General features: G+C 33.6%; 2 protein-coding genes across 2 annotated transcripts; both read left to right on the plus strand.

The window, feature by feature from the left end:
• The first annotated feature begins 1,963 nt into the window (after positions 1-1,963).
• On the plus strand, positions 1,964-2,902 carry LOC141559869 (olfactory receptor 51A7-like). The gene has a single exon (XM_074297526.1). The coding sequence runs from the start codon at positions 1,964-1,966 to the stop codon at positions 2,900-2,902; it is 939 nt and encodes a 312-aa protein (XP_074153627.1).
• Positions 2,903-8,122: 5,220 nt separating this feature from the next.
• Positions 8,123-9,061, plus strand: LOC141559870 (olfactory receptor 51A7-like). Its single transcript, XM_074297527.1, has one exon. It carries the CDS (start codon positions 8,123-8,125, stop codon positions 9,059-9,061), a length of 939 nt encoding a protein of 312 aa, XP_074153628.1.
• Positions 9,062-16,434: the final 7,373 nt, after the last annotated feature.

A 16,434-nucleotide genomic window follows, 5' to 3' on the forward strand; every position in this document is an offset into this window, starting at 1 on the left:
GCCCCAAAATCAGGTACACCTAGTTTAAATTGCCTCCTCTAACAGATATTGGTAAGTAAATCTCTCTAAGTCACTTAACTTCTTTCCCTCTTAGGGTTTCCCTATTAAATTACTGAATAAAATGTCTATGTTTTTAACTTTAGGAAGATATAGAATAAAACAAAAACTAGAACTTCACTCAGAGTGTTACTAACAGTTTAAGCAGTTTCTTTTTTTGTTTACAATAAGACTGGCAACTATCTTTAATCCTCTCTTCCCCCATTTTGTGTCCTATGTATTCAGAATTATATTTCTATTTTCCCTGTCATCTTCCCTGCACCAATTTCCATTTAAAGTTCATTTGCATTTTCTTGCTTACTTTCAATTCTATGCCAAAATCATTGTTGATTTAATATTTTGGTCCAAGACACACATAGTGATGAACAGACTCCAAAGCTTTAAAATTCACATGCATTATTTAGAGAAACTACATCTATAATTTTATCACTAGAAGGAAATTCAACTTACAGTTATCTTTTAAATTAATTCATAGTGAGAATGTTGAGATTAAGATGCCTTATTTCCTTTGATTTACCTGGTTACTTTAAAAGAAACTTACATTTATATTACCAATAACTAAGTTAATATTTATAGTTGCCCATTGGAACTGTGTGATTTTTACATTTAACAGTGTATCTTATCATTATAGGATTGAAAGAGAAATTTCTTCTCATAATTCTCTAAAATGTTGTACATGTGTCAATGTAATAAATGGACTTTCCATTGGTTAGTTCCCATTCTTGATATATAACTGTTCCATCTCTTTTCTGGATGTACCATTTTAAAAAATAGAATGCTAGTATCTCTATGATGACATATTGTAACAATTATACATAATAGAAAATAGAAAAACAGCATGTAATAAAATATTTCTAACTTTATCAATTAAAACACATATCTATTGGTCAATTGGCATATTTATATTATCAGAAGTTACTTTGATATTAATAGATGGAATCTAAACTGTTTTATTTTTAGTTACTTTCAGTCCTTTTCTTACAAGCTGTCACCATCCATTCAGAAAGGGAAAAAATGAATCTTGTGTTATTGAGGACCATTTTACTTTTTTTTTTTTTAATTTCATGGGTAGTGGAGCAGCCTCAGAAAAGAAAAAAAAATTATGGGTAGCATAACTAAATTGTCAGTATACCTATGATGATAAACCTCTAGTTGTATATAGAAGTTTATCCATGCTAAATCTTTATTTGGAATGACACTATATACACATTTCAGAAGTATAGAATCAATCAGAACTTGTGCTACATTGACATAGTTTTTGAGAAATCAAGTCATCTTCATGTCATAATGAGACATCAGAATAGGTTCATTTTTTAGGTGATTTTGTGTAGCTGTTACAAAATAAACAAGTTTTAATAAATAAAGCCTCCTTAAAATTTGAGGTAGATGTCATAAATGTTATATCTATTTGAAAAAATTTATAATTTTTAAATTAAATTAAAATATAGAGATGAAAAACTGACCCAGTTTTTCCTCAAAAAAGTTTAACATCTACCAGGATATGAATTATATGTACACAAATATAATGCAAGGTAGAATATTTTAACAGTAAAGCAGATATTTAAATAAAGGGGTCTAGGAAACCTTCAGAAAGATAAGCCATTTTTATTCAAGGATTATATAATTACAAATTTCAATTCTAGGGGAAATGAAAGGAAATGCATTTTATATAGCACCTTCCATGTACCAGGCCATAAGCTATGTGTCTTACAAATAGCATCTTATTTAATCCTCCTTCCTAATTAATTTTTTATTCATTTTAGAAGAATGAACTGCAGAAACATAATTTGATTTGTTAAACTTCTCATCTCTTCTTGCTATCAGACCAGAGAAACAGGAGTAAAAAAAAATAAAAAACATTCTATGGCTATCATTTCAGATCTATGACAATATCCTCTGATTAGTCATGTTGGCTGTCAATTCCTCTGATATTGAGATAACTACCTTCTTCTTGATTGGGATCCCAGGTCTTGAGAACTTCCACATCTGGATCTCAATCCCTATATGTCTCATGTATCTAGTTGCCATCCTAGGCAACTGCACCATCCTCTTCATCATCAAGACAGAGACTTCACTCCATGAGCCCATGTACTATTTTCTCTCCATGTTGGCTGTGTCTGACCTGGGCTTGTCTCTCTCTTCCCTTCCCACTATGCTCAGGATTTTTTTATTCAATGCCACAGGAATCTCACCCAATGCCTGCTTTGCCCAAGAGTTCTTTATCCACGGCTTCACTGATATGGAATCCTCAGTCCTTTTGATCATGTCTTTTGATCGTTTTTTAGCCATCTGGAACCCACTGAGATATAGTTCTATTCTGACTGGAGCCAGAGTCTCTAAAATGGGACTAGTTTTTCTCATTAAGAGCATGCTTTTGGTGCTCCCATTTCCTTTTACTTTAAAGAGGCTGACATATTGTAAAAAGAGTCTCTTGTCCCATTCTTACTGCCTTCATCAGGATGTCATGAAATTATCATGTTCTGATAATACTGTCAATTTTTTCTATGGTTTCTTTGTTGCTCTCTGTATGATGTCTGACAGTGTATTCATAGCCATATCATATGTACTTATACTAAAGACTGTGATGGGTATTGGTTCACACAGGGAACGGCTTAAAGCCCTCAATACTTGTGTTTCTCATATCTGTGCTGTTCTGATCTTCTATGTGCCCATCATTACTTTAGCCTCTATGCATCGCTTTGGCAAGAAGTCACCACTGGCATTGATCCTAATTGCAGATATTTTTCTGCTGGTGCCACCCCTAATGAACCCTATTGTGTATTGTGTGAAGACTAAGCAGATCAGGGATAAAGTTCTGGGAAGGCTTGGTCTGAAGCAGAGATGATGGATCCAGATTTGGGTTGCTATTTATAATGAGAGCAGAAGATTTAAAAAATATATATGCCATAGAAAACCTCTCACTAACACCAAAATTGCCACCATTATCATTGATATCAACACACAACCATTGTTATTATCACCACTATCATCACTATCAGTAGCAACACCACCATTCTGATGGAGTCAAGGACAGAAATTATCATATTCCACTAGAGATTTCCTATCAGTTTGACAATGATCCATTAATTATTATTTTTTGAGTCAACTATTCTATCAATTTTGTATCTACCTTAATCTATTACATTCTAGTTCATATCTTTCTATCTTATCTGTAGTTAAATAATGAAAACTACATTATATAAATCATGAAAGTTATTACATATTCTTTGATGAAATCCAAATATATTGTATTTATGGAATTCCATTGATTGAGCAATATCTAAAGAGAAAATAAATCTAGTCAGTGTCAAATCAAGGAACATTTATTTAGCATTCAGTATATTCCAGGTACTTTACTAAGTACTAAAATACAAATACAAGTAGAAAGACAACCCCTTCCCTTTAGGAGTTTACATATCTAATTATCCAATCCAGTCCAATAAACTAAATGCACCTATTATGAGCAAGACATTGAATTAACACCAGGAATACAAATAATATTCCTATGGCATGGTAGCTATATAACCTAAAGAACAATGAAGGGGGATTTCCTTCTGATGAATCTAAATTGAGCCTTAATGATCACCACTGTTCTTCCTCAGTACTCCTAATAAAATTGCTTTTAAATGTTTTAGAATTTTTCCAGAAATCATATTTAAATTTAGTGACTTAATGTTTCCTGAATGTTCCCTCTTACTTTTCAAAAATTGAATAAACATTGAATGCCCCTAAATCAAACATCATTAATACGGACTCACCAATTACACTTGAATTTTCAGGTTACATTTAGACTCCTATACTTGTCTTACTGATCTCAAGCTTTTATGAATAAATCAATGAAAAATTGAGCTCTCATTTCCAGTTTTGCCTCCTAACTTGTTTTATAATCTTAGGTATGCTCCTCAGCTTCCCTGGACTTCTGGGGACTATTATTTTTGTAAATGGTATAAATGAGAAACTAGTGTCTGAGGATAACTAGATTATCCCAGAGATGATTGAGGAACCTAGAAATGTTTTCTCATATAAAGAGAAAAGTACAATTACAGATACATGTAATTATAGGTTTTATCTTTAAGTAGACTAGTAAATCCTCATAAAGACTGCTCATCTGTCATAGATCAAGTCTAAAAATATTCACAGAATGGCCACTTAATTGCAGGCATAGATTAACATTTAAAAACGAACCAAGATTAAACCCCAAATTTTACTGGAAGCCATTCTAAACTCTTTCATGACACTACCAAAAATACCTAACTCAAACTAAGTTCTGAGATATTCTCAGAACTAAAAAATAGATGAATATTCCTAATTTTGGATATAGGCTGATCTTCTTAGGCCTACCATGGAGCTCTGGTCACAAACAAAGAGGAAACAAAATGCAAGGAATAGTTGAGAGGGGGAAAAAAAAACTGTAAGAAAGGTAATGGAACTGAGATTCTGGTGGAGAAGAAAGAGCATTTGATTCTGAATTGAAGGATTCTGTGACTTGGTCAAAATTACTTAAGTTTTATATACTTTTCCCCTTTATCAGCCCACTTTGCAAAATTTTTGGAAGATCATATGAACTGATATATGGCAAAAATTCACAAGTCATAAATTATATATATATATGTACATATATATATATATATGTATATATATATATATATATATACATATATATATACAATTTAGAAATACCTGATAGTGTATTATTTAGCAGAGGACATAGTCACCTATTCAGAGACTGAGAATATAATAGATCACATGAGCTCTCAAGTTCACTTCTGGCTTAAAGAATTTTAAGAGTGCTAAGGAGTAGTCCAGTCTCTTGCTGATTTCACCTTAATTAGCATCTGGTGGAAAGAGAGTGGTATTTATAGTCATAACAATTGGTTATACTTTTGTGATTTGGACAAGTTAATTATTCTCATCTTCATCTATCAAGGAATAATAACTTTCTAATTCTCTATTTCTGAAGTTCTTTTTTACTTTCTTTTTTGTTATTAATATTTATTTTTAAAATTTATTTTATTTTATTTCTAATTAATGGAATAAAAAAAAAAAGCATAACACAGTTCTTTTTTTTACAAAAGGTGACTTCATATCTATGTATGACTTGCAATTCCTTTTTAATATATAACAAATTTATCATGTATATTTCTTTTTTTCCCAATGTAATACATTTATTTATCCTCAAGTGATGCAATATTTCATTTATTCACAAGATTATTTCAAGACTCAAAGGAGACTCAAAGGCATTGTATAACATATGAATTATCATTCTCTCTTTCCTCTTCTTCATCAATTCTACCACCATCATCACATTTGGCACTATTTAAAATATTTCAAAGTTACTTGATAAACCTCTAAGGTCCATCAGCATACATCAAAAACATGAAGCAGTTCTCTCCAAAGACTTGAACTTGTTCCTTGTAGTAGTCCCTTGACTACTTGTCCCTTATCTTCCATATCTAGCTGCAAGAATATTAAATTTGTTCCTTGAAGGCCTAATTCAGTTCAGGGATTTATCTCTGGCAAAGCTCCATGTTCACAAATAGACTGGGGAGATTTCTGCTATTCCCCAGAGAACTTCTGGGAATGGTGTGAAGTAGGAGGGGTGAAATTTTTGTGGATAGAGATAAGCTTTGGCCAGCAATCTGTTGAGCACAGAGGCTGAAGAGCCTCCATCTTGAGTCCATGCACATTTATCTTTTACATAGAGGTTTAGATCCTGGTAAGTTCTAAATACTCCAGTGAGCTCCAAGAAATTTTCAAGCATAGGAAAATAATTACAGCTAGAGGTGGAAGTGGAGGTGAGATCAGATGTGAGATTTCAGGAATAATCCCAAACACCTGAATGCATCTGAGGGACCCAAGTATGTGTGAGTATAAGTGTGAGAAATTATATAAAAGTACTTGAGTATATAGTATGTAATTGAGTGCTAACATATGAGCATGAATATTAATATTTATTCAGCTAAACACTGGACAGGATGATCTATGACCTCTGGAATTTTCAGTGTGTGTGTGTGTGTGTGTGTGTGTGTGTGTGTGTGTGTGTTTGAAGGTATTTTTCCTATATAATATTGTGAAGATGGAGTTAGCACCCTGGATACCTTAGAATCAGCCAGAGTCAGGAGAAGCAAAAGTCCTTGATCTTTATTGTTGGTCTTTTGGGGTTGCAGTCAGGGGAATAGATATAGGAATCTCCACACCTTCTTTCTCTCTCTCCACCACCAAAGAGTGATTCCCGCTTGTCCCACTCCACTCTCCAATGCCTCTTTTCATTCACTGTATACACCCACAGATCAAGCTACCACAGAATAATGGGCCGGGTCATTCTCTAAGCATATGCTAATAGAGTATTGTCCAATTGGTAATTAGCTTCAAGTGCTTGGACCTCAGTGCAACTCAGTTTCAGCTCTTTACATAATATATATGTGTAAGAGTGAGTATATGTGTTATCAAGAACACATATGTATGTATATGAATAAATACTAGAGTAAATGAGGAAAGAAGTTTTGGAAGTGATTGAAGGTGAGTAGAGCCCTAAATCGGGGTAAAGGATAGGAGGGGAGCACATTCTGTTGGGTGACCATATAGATATTAATGAAACTTTTCCCTTACTACTTTCAAGGCCCCAGAGTTAGAGTTTGAGAGATAGCATATATGTTTCTGGCAAGATGGAGCAGTAAAGATAAAGAAATCTCAGCTCAGAATCCATACAAATTATCCAGGAGCCAACTTGTATTGTCCCTGTTTATATCTTTGAGGAACAAGCTTTGAATTTTCTCTATTCTATGAAATGTATTAATAAGTCCCCTTATTGCATGTTATCAAAGCAATGGAGCAATAACTTTAGGACTTAAGAGTTCTGGAACAACCAGACAGTACTCATTCTGTATTCTACTTCCATCAGGTCAGATCTAGAGTATTGTATTCAATTTGGGTGGGGGGCAAAAGGGAGCACCTTTTAAAAGGACATTGAATAGTTAAAAATTATCCAGAGGAATTGAACCAAGATGGTGAAGAATGAAAGTTTATGTTGTATAAAGATTTGTTGAAGTGAGATGTTTAACTTAAAGGAGACTCAGTGGGAAACAGGATAGGGCTAAGTGGAGTACTGCTATGTGGAAGAAGAAATAGACTAGAATTTAGAAGTAGAAATAGGTGAAAGTAGTGAAGAAATAGTTATAGGGATGAAGTAGGGGAAAATGTCCTGGGATCAAGAAGATCTGAGTTCAAATTCTGGACATTTATTAGCTGTATGAACCTTGGCAAGTCACTTAACCTTTATCTACTTCATTTTCCTCATCTGTAAAATAAAGACAGTAAAAGTACCTATGCCTCAGGGTTATTGTGAGGATCAGAGGAGAGAATATTTTTATAAGGCTTTGCAAACCTTAAAGCACTATATATCAATTACTAATATTAACAAAATTTGAGCTATATAAAAGCAGAGTGTGGTGAATTGGAAGATAGTTCATTTCTCAAAAGTCCACTGATCTCTAATCACATTATAGTCATCCATGACATTTTATTTAGGGGCATAGGATGCTAAAATTTGAAACTAATGAACTTTCAATCCAATCCCCAACAAATTTAGAAATCCTTTCCATATCATGGGTAATGAGTACTTATTTAATATTTATTTGAAAAACTCCATTGATGATAGGGAGTTTATTTTCTTATTTTCTCTGTCTTTGTATCTCTCTCCCTGCCTTTTCTCCTTCACTCCCCTTTCCTACCTCCCTTATTTTCTATCTCTTTCCCTCCCTTCCTACCTCTATTCATTCCTTTCTCTCAGTTCAAGGGTTCTTCAACTTTTTTGTGTGTAATAGACTCTTTTGGAATTGTGGTAAAATTTATGGACCCTTTCTCATCATAATGTTTTTAAATGAATAAAGTAAAATATATAAGATTACAAATGAAATAATTTATATTTAAATATAGTTATCAAAATATTTTAAAAGAACATTTGATATAAATTATACTGATCCTCTATGTAGCCAAAAGATGCACAGAACAAATCTTCGTTCATATCATTTTAGATCTGGAAACAGAATTTGTCTTTCTTCTCATCATGTCAGATCTCAATACCTCTGAGGTTAAGCTCTTTTTCTTGATTGGGATTCCAGGGTTGGAACATACCCACATATGGATTTCTATTCCTATCTGCCTTATGTATTTGATTGCCATCCTAGGCAACTGCACTATCTTGCTTGTGATTAAGACAGAAACTTCTCTTCATGAGCCTATGTATTATTTCCTCTCTATGTTGGCCATCTCTGACCTGGGTCTTTCCCTCTCCTCCTTACCTACTATGCTGAGAATCTTCTTGTTCAATGCACCAGGAATCTCCCCGGATGCCTGCTTTACTCAAGAATTCTTCATTCATGGATTCACTGTTATGGAATCATCAGTGCTTCTGATCATGTCTTTTGATCGTTTTATAGCCATTCACAACCCCCTGAGATACAGCTCTATTTTAACTACTGCTAGAATTTCCAAAATGGGGTTGGTCATGGCAATCAGGAGCTTCCTTTTAGTGCTTCCATTTCCTTTGACTCTAAAAAGGCTGAGCTATTGTCATAAAAACCTCTTGTCCCACTCCTATTGTCTCCATCAAGATTTGATGAAGCTGGCATGCTCTAACAACAGGGTCAATGTTATTTATGGCTTCTTTGTTGCCCTCTGTACCATGATGGATCTGGCATGCATTGCTTTGTCCTATTTACTAATCCTAAAGACAGTTCTTGGCATTGCCTCTATCTCAGAGAGACTCAAAGTCTTCAACACCTGTGTCTCTCATATTTGTGCTGTGCTGATCTTCTATGTGCCCATCATCACCCTAGCTGCTATGCACCGCTTTGCTAAGCACAAATCTCCACTTGTAATGGTCTTTATTGCCAACATCTTCCTGTTGGTACCACCCCTGATGAATCCCATCGTATACTGTGTGAAGACTCGGCAGATACGAGAGAAGATCCTAGGAAAATTGTTTTCCATATGTGGTAAATAATGGCTTGGTTGAGATTTTCCTCACTTTGATAAACACATAAAATACTATGTAAAGCATTGGAAAATACAAAGCTTAGATTAAGTATAGTCCCAGATCTCAGGCATCCCTCAGTCCAATAGGGCGATATTCATAATGTACAGATAAATATAATAGATAATGCTACATAGTAAGTGTGTAAAACTAAGAAATTGCTATATGAGGTTTAAAGGGAAAAGGTAACTTCTTACTAGTGAAAATCAGGGAAATCAAATTGATTATATTATGTAATTAATTTTATTTTGTATCAGTACCAACAATTTGTATAACTATCTGTCATGTGTCATTTGTCTCTGAGTTAACTTTGGAAATTCAGCTTGCCTGTAAATAATTCATTGTCTCTGATTTAAATTTTAAAAGTACAGTTTTCCTGCAAATTACAGTTTCATGAAATCTGTTACCCTTGAAGGATACAGGTGCATAACAAGGTCAGTTGTTTCTGTAACATTATTGCTGAAAAAAAGATTTGGTCAATTATTGCTATGATACTAACTAACTATGCAGTAGACCCCACCATGAGCTGTCCAGAGTGCCAAGGTAGTAAAAGTTAAGTTGTTCCTTACCTTACATTCTGGATTTCCATTCAGTCATATTGTCTCTTAAATTTCTGATGTTTCTGACTTTGTAATCAATTATATTGTTTTTCCCCAATCTGTGTTGCTACCTTCTAGTTTTTGGATGTTCTTCCTTTTGTCCATAAAAGTGATCTGTCTGCTCTCATTCAGGCTGTTAATTAGCTGAGGAAATTGTGACTCTTTACTGATAAATTTATGCTTTGATAATAAACTGTGCTTGGAGCTAGTGTGTCTCAGTTTACTTTAATTTCAATCATGGCATTGGGTTGATCAAAAGCTTTATGGAAGAGCTGGCATTATAGCTAAGTATGAAAAAGATGGATATAACAATGTAAAGATATAGGACATATAAAGAAAACTCTAAGTATAGGGAACTAAATGAGCAAAAATATGGAAGTAGAAAAATACTGGTTGTGTAGGAGATGATGAAGCATATATTTAGAAGTGGAAATCATTTTTGATATTCTAATCCCAAATCCTGGTTAGGTCATTTAACCTATCAATCTCAACTTCCTCATCTGTGAAAAGAAGATAAAATAGCATCTAGAGTAATGGTATAATAATAGATAATAAAAGAATATATACTCATGAGTTAAATTTTCTACATTAAATGAGACAATATTTGTAAATCTTAAAGCCCTATATAAATATTTGCTACAATCAAGTGTATTTGTGTATTTATTTGTGTTTGTTATATACATCTGCATACATGCACATATACAAACATGTATTTGAACAAGTTTTTTCAGCCTTGGGTAACAGGAGATCGCTCATGAATATGCTTGAATATATCTAATCATAAAAAACTTTTCATAGTGGTCTTTATAACTTATAGTACTGCCAGAGATATGTTCACAAATACCCTACTCTTCCCTAATAATATATAGATCTAATGTTATAATAAAGAATATTATTCAACATATCTAAAAATAAGAAAATCTCTCATCCTTTTTTTGACCTTCTATTCTCATTTAGGATTTTCACTTTCTTGATCATAAGTGACAAATCTTAGAACTCAGACCATTCAATCATTCATTCAATTATTCATTTCTCTGCTTATTTGTTTAATCATCTATCTACCCATCTATCTATCTATCTATCTATCGATCGTTCTATCTATCTACCTACCTACCTACCTACCTACCTACCTTGATTTGTTTTTAATGGCTGTGATTGACTAAAATGTAGTTAGTTACAAAGAAAACTATAACATTGCAGAAAAGCCAAATTGTAAAGAAGTTTCCAAAATGCAAACTGTGATGAAATTAGTTTACTTTAACTCCCACACATACACCCCCTGCTAAAACTGCTCTTAGCCGTAGATGTGGAAGGAAAAGAATAACAAGAGAAATTACAGGTTGTTTTGTTTTGTTTTTGAATTTCATAGGAGCTCTTCATGAAGTAAAAAAAATAAGAAAGAAAAAAAGGAAGTTAGAATTCACCTGTACCTCCAACATGGTTTCACTCTTCTCTATAACTAGGCAACTGAGAGTTTTCATAAAACTTCCCCTCTTCTTTCACTCTTATTTTTTTTTAAATTCTTTCTTTTATTTCATTATTTTGTCTTCTTGCTTCCACTAGTATTTCTGAATCTGTGTCAAATAAATATAGGGAATGGACAATTCCGTGCTTTACTTTTGCATTTACTTGAAATCTTTTAATTTCATGTTGGCATGATTACCCTTATTCTGCATAATAGATGGTGCTCTCATACTTTTCTAGTCACTAATAAAGTGATATGTACTTGCTCCAATGCATTTTTAGATCATATTTTCAGCAATGTTTTAGTATGATGTTCAGAGATGATTTAGATATCTTCAATGGGAATGAAAATCGCATTAAGATCAATTACTACAATAACAATAAATTATTTAATTTGAAAAGGCTTCAAGACAAGACAAGACAAGACAAGTGGAAGGAGAGTTAGAATGTGACTTTTTATTCACATTGATTGAATATTCACTGTAGTCTTTGAGATTGTTTGGATTGATTATCTTTGATACCATTAATTTTGGCCTAACAACACCAAGAAAATAGAAGTTCTTTACCAGCTAACACCATAGCATTCATACATAGAATCCATAGTTACAACAAATGGAGAAATTATGAATGCTGTGGATAAGTTCACTTACTTTGGCATTATACTTTCCATGGATACATATATGTCTAATAAGGTCGACACACACATTGCCAGAGTTAGCATAGTATTTGAGAAGCTCTGAAGGAAAGTGTGGAGGAAAAGAGGTATTAGACTATCTACCTAAATGAAGGTTTACAGAATTATTGTTCTGACTTTATTGTTGTATGCCTGTAAACTTAGAAAATCTATCAGCACTATGCCAGAAATTGAATCACATCTATTTGAATTGTTTTAGGAAGATTCTGGAGATCACCAGTGTAAAGGGTTGAAACTCTGAATAGGTGCACTGGAATCAGACAATCAAGGACTAATTACTGATTGGACAATGCTCTATTAGCATATGCTAGAAAAATGGCCCTTCTCATTGTTCTATGCTGGCTCAATCTTTTGGTGTATACAGATAATTGTAGGAGGACAAGGAGGAAAGAGGAGCTCAAGGAGTTTTGTCCATCTCCTTTACTTCTCCCCCTAAAGACCAAGGACTTTTGCTGATCCTGACTCTGGCTGATCCTGAAGTCAACAGGGAGCTAACTTGAACTTTACCCGCCAGAAAAGATAAGGTATTAGATAGTGAGGTCTGAATATGTCAGGTAATTAATAACCACTTGATTGATTGATCATCTAGATCTTAAAAGAAGATCTGTAATATTAAAGATCACATAATCTCATGAGGCCACATATTTTACTTCTGTACAATTCTAAGAATTAGAAAAATGTTGTTTTTTCAAAATTATCTTTTCTTCCTCAGAACAACAACTAAAACCAAAAAATCAAAATCAAACTCTGGCTCTCTAAAATTCTATTCTCTTATACCCTTCACCCTGGGTCAGTCCTTTAGGAAAAGAAAAACAAACTTTACTGTCATTTTTATTTCATAACCCCTTCAGTAAATATAGCCTTCAAATTTATTACCATCATGATAAGTATCCCCATTCCTTCTAAAGATAGTTAATGTCATTTCTATATACCAACAATATAGATTTCATGTTCAGATTTGTCAATGCAGAAGTGACCCTGGGTAGTCTCCCTGCACTTTCTAGTCCCTCCCACAATTTTCTGTATACACCAAATGATTGGGCCAGCACAGGATAGTGGGAAGGGCCATTTTCCAAGCATATTCCTATGAAATATTGTCCAATCAGAAATTAGTCTCAAGTGCTCAATTGTCCAACTCCAGTGCATTGACTCAAGAGTTTCAGTCCTTTATAGAACTAATGCTGAGTGAAATGATCAGAACCAGGAGATCATTATACACTTCAACAACAATACTGTATGAGGATGCATTCTGATGGAAGTGGATATCTTCAACAAAAAGAAGATCTAATTCAGTTCCAATTGATCAATGATGGACAGATTCAGCTACACCCAGAGAAGGAACACTGGGAAATGAGTGTAAACTATTTGCATTTTTGTTTTTCTTCCCAGGTTATTTTTATCTTCTGAATCCAATTCTTTCTGTGCAACAAGAAATTCGGTTCTGTACACATATATTGTATCTAGAATACAATTGTAGTATACTACAACATATTTAACATGTATAAGACTGCCTGCCATCTAGGGGAGGGGGTGGAGGGAAGGAAGGAAAAAATCAGAACAGAAGTGAGTGCTAGGGATAATGTTGTAAAAAAATTACCCATGCATATATACTGCCAAAAAATTTATAATTATAAAATAAAAATTAAAAAAATGAATAGAAACTTAAAAAAATAAGATCTATTTTTACTTTTGCTTTAACTGAGATCAGAATGGCAACCCCTGCCTTTTTTTTTTTACTTCAGCTGAAGCATAATACATTCTGTTCTAGCCTTTTACCTTTATTCTGTATGTATCTCTCTGTGTCAAATGTTTTCCTTGTAAAGAACATATTGTAGGATTCTGTTTTTTAATCCACTCTGTTATTTGCTTCTATTGTATGGGAAAGTTCATCCCCTTCACATTAACAATTATGATTACCAGCTCTGTATTTCCCTTCATCCTGTTTTCTCCCCTGTATATACTTTTGTTCTTTTTTTCCACCCTGGGCTTTGTTGTGTGTGTGTGTGTGTGTGTGTGTGTGTGTGTGTGTGTGTGTGTGTTTATCTATCCACCTCACCCCTATCACCCCTGCCCTTCCCCTTCTAGTGTTTTTTTTTAACCTACTTTACCCACCACCTTATTATCTATACTCCCTTCTTCCCTTCCTCTTACCTTTTTCCCCTAGTGTTTTTACCCTTGCTTCTAAACTATTTCTCCCTTTTCTTTTCCTCTTTCTTCTCCTACTTCTTTATAAGATAAGATACATTTCTATGCTGAACCGGATGATTAAGTTATTTTCTCATAGAGCCAAAACTGATGAGATCAAGCTTCATACAATGCTCATCCCCATCCCTTTTCCCCCTCCATTATAATAGGTTTTTTTGAGCCTCTTGTGTGAACTATACTGTCCCTTTCTTTCTTTTTTTTCCAGTTCAGACCTTTTCCCACTCCTTAATATCTTTTTCTTGGATGTCATCACATAAGAATCCATTCACAATCACACTCTCAGTCCATGTGATGTCCCTCTCTGTCTGCTCCAGTGACACATAGTTCTCAAGAGTTACAGATAATGTTTTCCTATGAAGGGATATAAACAGTTCAATCTTTAAATATATATTTCCCCCCAGTTTACTTTTTATGGCTTTCTCAAGTCCTGTGTTTGTATTTTAAATTTTCTGTTTAGTTGTGTTTTTTTTCAATAGAAATGATTGAGAGTGTCTTACTTCATTGAAACTCCATCACCTCCTCTGAAAAATGATGCTGAATCAATTCTTAATTGTAACCCAAGGTCCTTTGCCTTCTGGAAAGGTCCTCCATTCCTTTATTGTAGAAGTTGTCAGATCCTGGATAATCCTAACTGTAGCTCTTTGATATTTGAATTGTTTTTGTCTGGAAGCTTACAATATTTTTTCCTTGAGATTATACTTTTGGAGTTTTGCAACAATGTTCCTGGGAATTTTCCTAATGGGATCTCTTTCCAGAGGTGATCGATGAATTCTTTCAATAAGTATTTCACCCTCTAATTCTAGAATATTAGGGCAGTTTTCCTTAATGACATCTTGTAGAATGCTACATAGGCTCTATTTTTGGTCATGGTCTTCTGATAGGTCAATAATTTTTAAATTGTCTCTTCTGGATCTATTTACCAGGTCAGCTGTTTTTCCAATGAGGTATTTCACATTTTCTTCCATTAGTTTGACTCTTGCTGTCTCATAAAGTCATTAACTTCCATTTTCCCTGTTCTATTTTATTTTCTAGCTATCATCTCACCTGTTAATTATTCTTCTTCACATTTGTAAATTGACTAAGTATATCATCAATATCCTCTTTTTTTCTTTTAAAAATGAATCTTAGATGCCTCCCAAATGTAAATGGTAAGGCTGCTAGGTAGATCTCTCTTTAAAGTTTAAATCCTGTTTAAGTCACATATTAATAGTATGATCTGGAGAAGTCACTTTATCTTCCTAAATCTCAGCAATCTTACCTTTTAAAAGGGAAAAAAATAAAAGCATCTAATTCCTGAATTTGTACAAATTAAAGGAGATAATATTAAAAAAGGCTTTTCAGAACTTAAAGTTTCATGTAAATTCAAACTATTATCATTACATATGATATATTATGAGAGACAATCATTTTATCCAAAAAAGTACTAGAAATGCCAAAATATGGGCATTAAATATTTGGGTTGAATATTATCTTCTTGCAGTTTGGTCTGCCATCATTAATAAAGGTAAATACTCAAGTTCAATCCCTGATATTTTACTCTGAATAGAGGCTAAGTTTATGAAACTGAATTAATGGAAGTAGTCAGTCAAAAGACAAAATTTAAACTTCATAATTGCACTAAGGATAGACTTCAATGTTAGTTGTCCTGCTTAGAACTCTGCCTTTAAAAATCGAATGCCAATATGGACTTTAAATAAGCTAAATATTTTGGACTAGACAAACCCTAGAAATATCTTTATAAAAATGAATTAATTACTCTGCTTTTATGTATGTCCTAATCCACATAGAGGACCTAAATACGGCAAGGAGTTAGAATTCCTCTCCAGTTTGAGGATACTGAACATGAAAACACTGGCCATCAGAACTTCTAGATCCTATGTGAATTATTGTACTAAGTACTGGCTCTTCAGTGCCCGACACTTTATTTGAAGACTGTCCTTATTGGAAGTATGATAATTTTTCTGCACAAAATATCAGAATATGCAACATCATTAATCTGATTTCCAACAAGAATCCAGAAATTATCATTAAAGGGATGGTTAGTGAATATACTACAAGGAAAACAGTGATAATAAAATCTAGAATGACTGTACTATGAGTCACAGTAGATTTACCTCTTCATTTAAAAAAAATATGTTCAAAGGAATACTATAGACAGTTTATATAACTATTAATAAACTACTTGAAAAATGTCTAATCATATTTTCATGTAAAAGATGTAGAAATGTGGGTCAGAATACAGAGAAAGAGAGGACAAAGAAGAGGGAAAGGAAGAAGGAGATTTAGAGAAAAAGAGAGAGAGAGAGAGAGAGAGAGAGAGAGAGAGAGAGAGAGAGAGAGAGAGAGAGAGGAGAGAGAGAGAGAGGGAGGGAGGGAGGGAG

This window comes from Sminthopsis crassicaudata, chromosome 3, assembly GCF_048593235.1.
Source record: "Sminthopsis crassicaudata isolate SCR6 chromosome 3, ASM4859323v1, whole genome shotgun sequence".
Taxonomy (NCBI): Eukaryota; Metazoa; Chordata; class Mammalia; order Dasyuromorphia; family Dasyuridae; genus Sminthopsis; species Sminthopsis crassicaudata.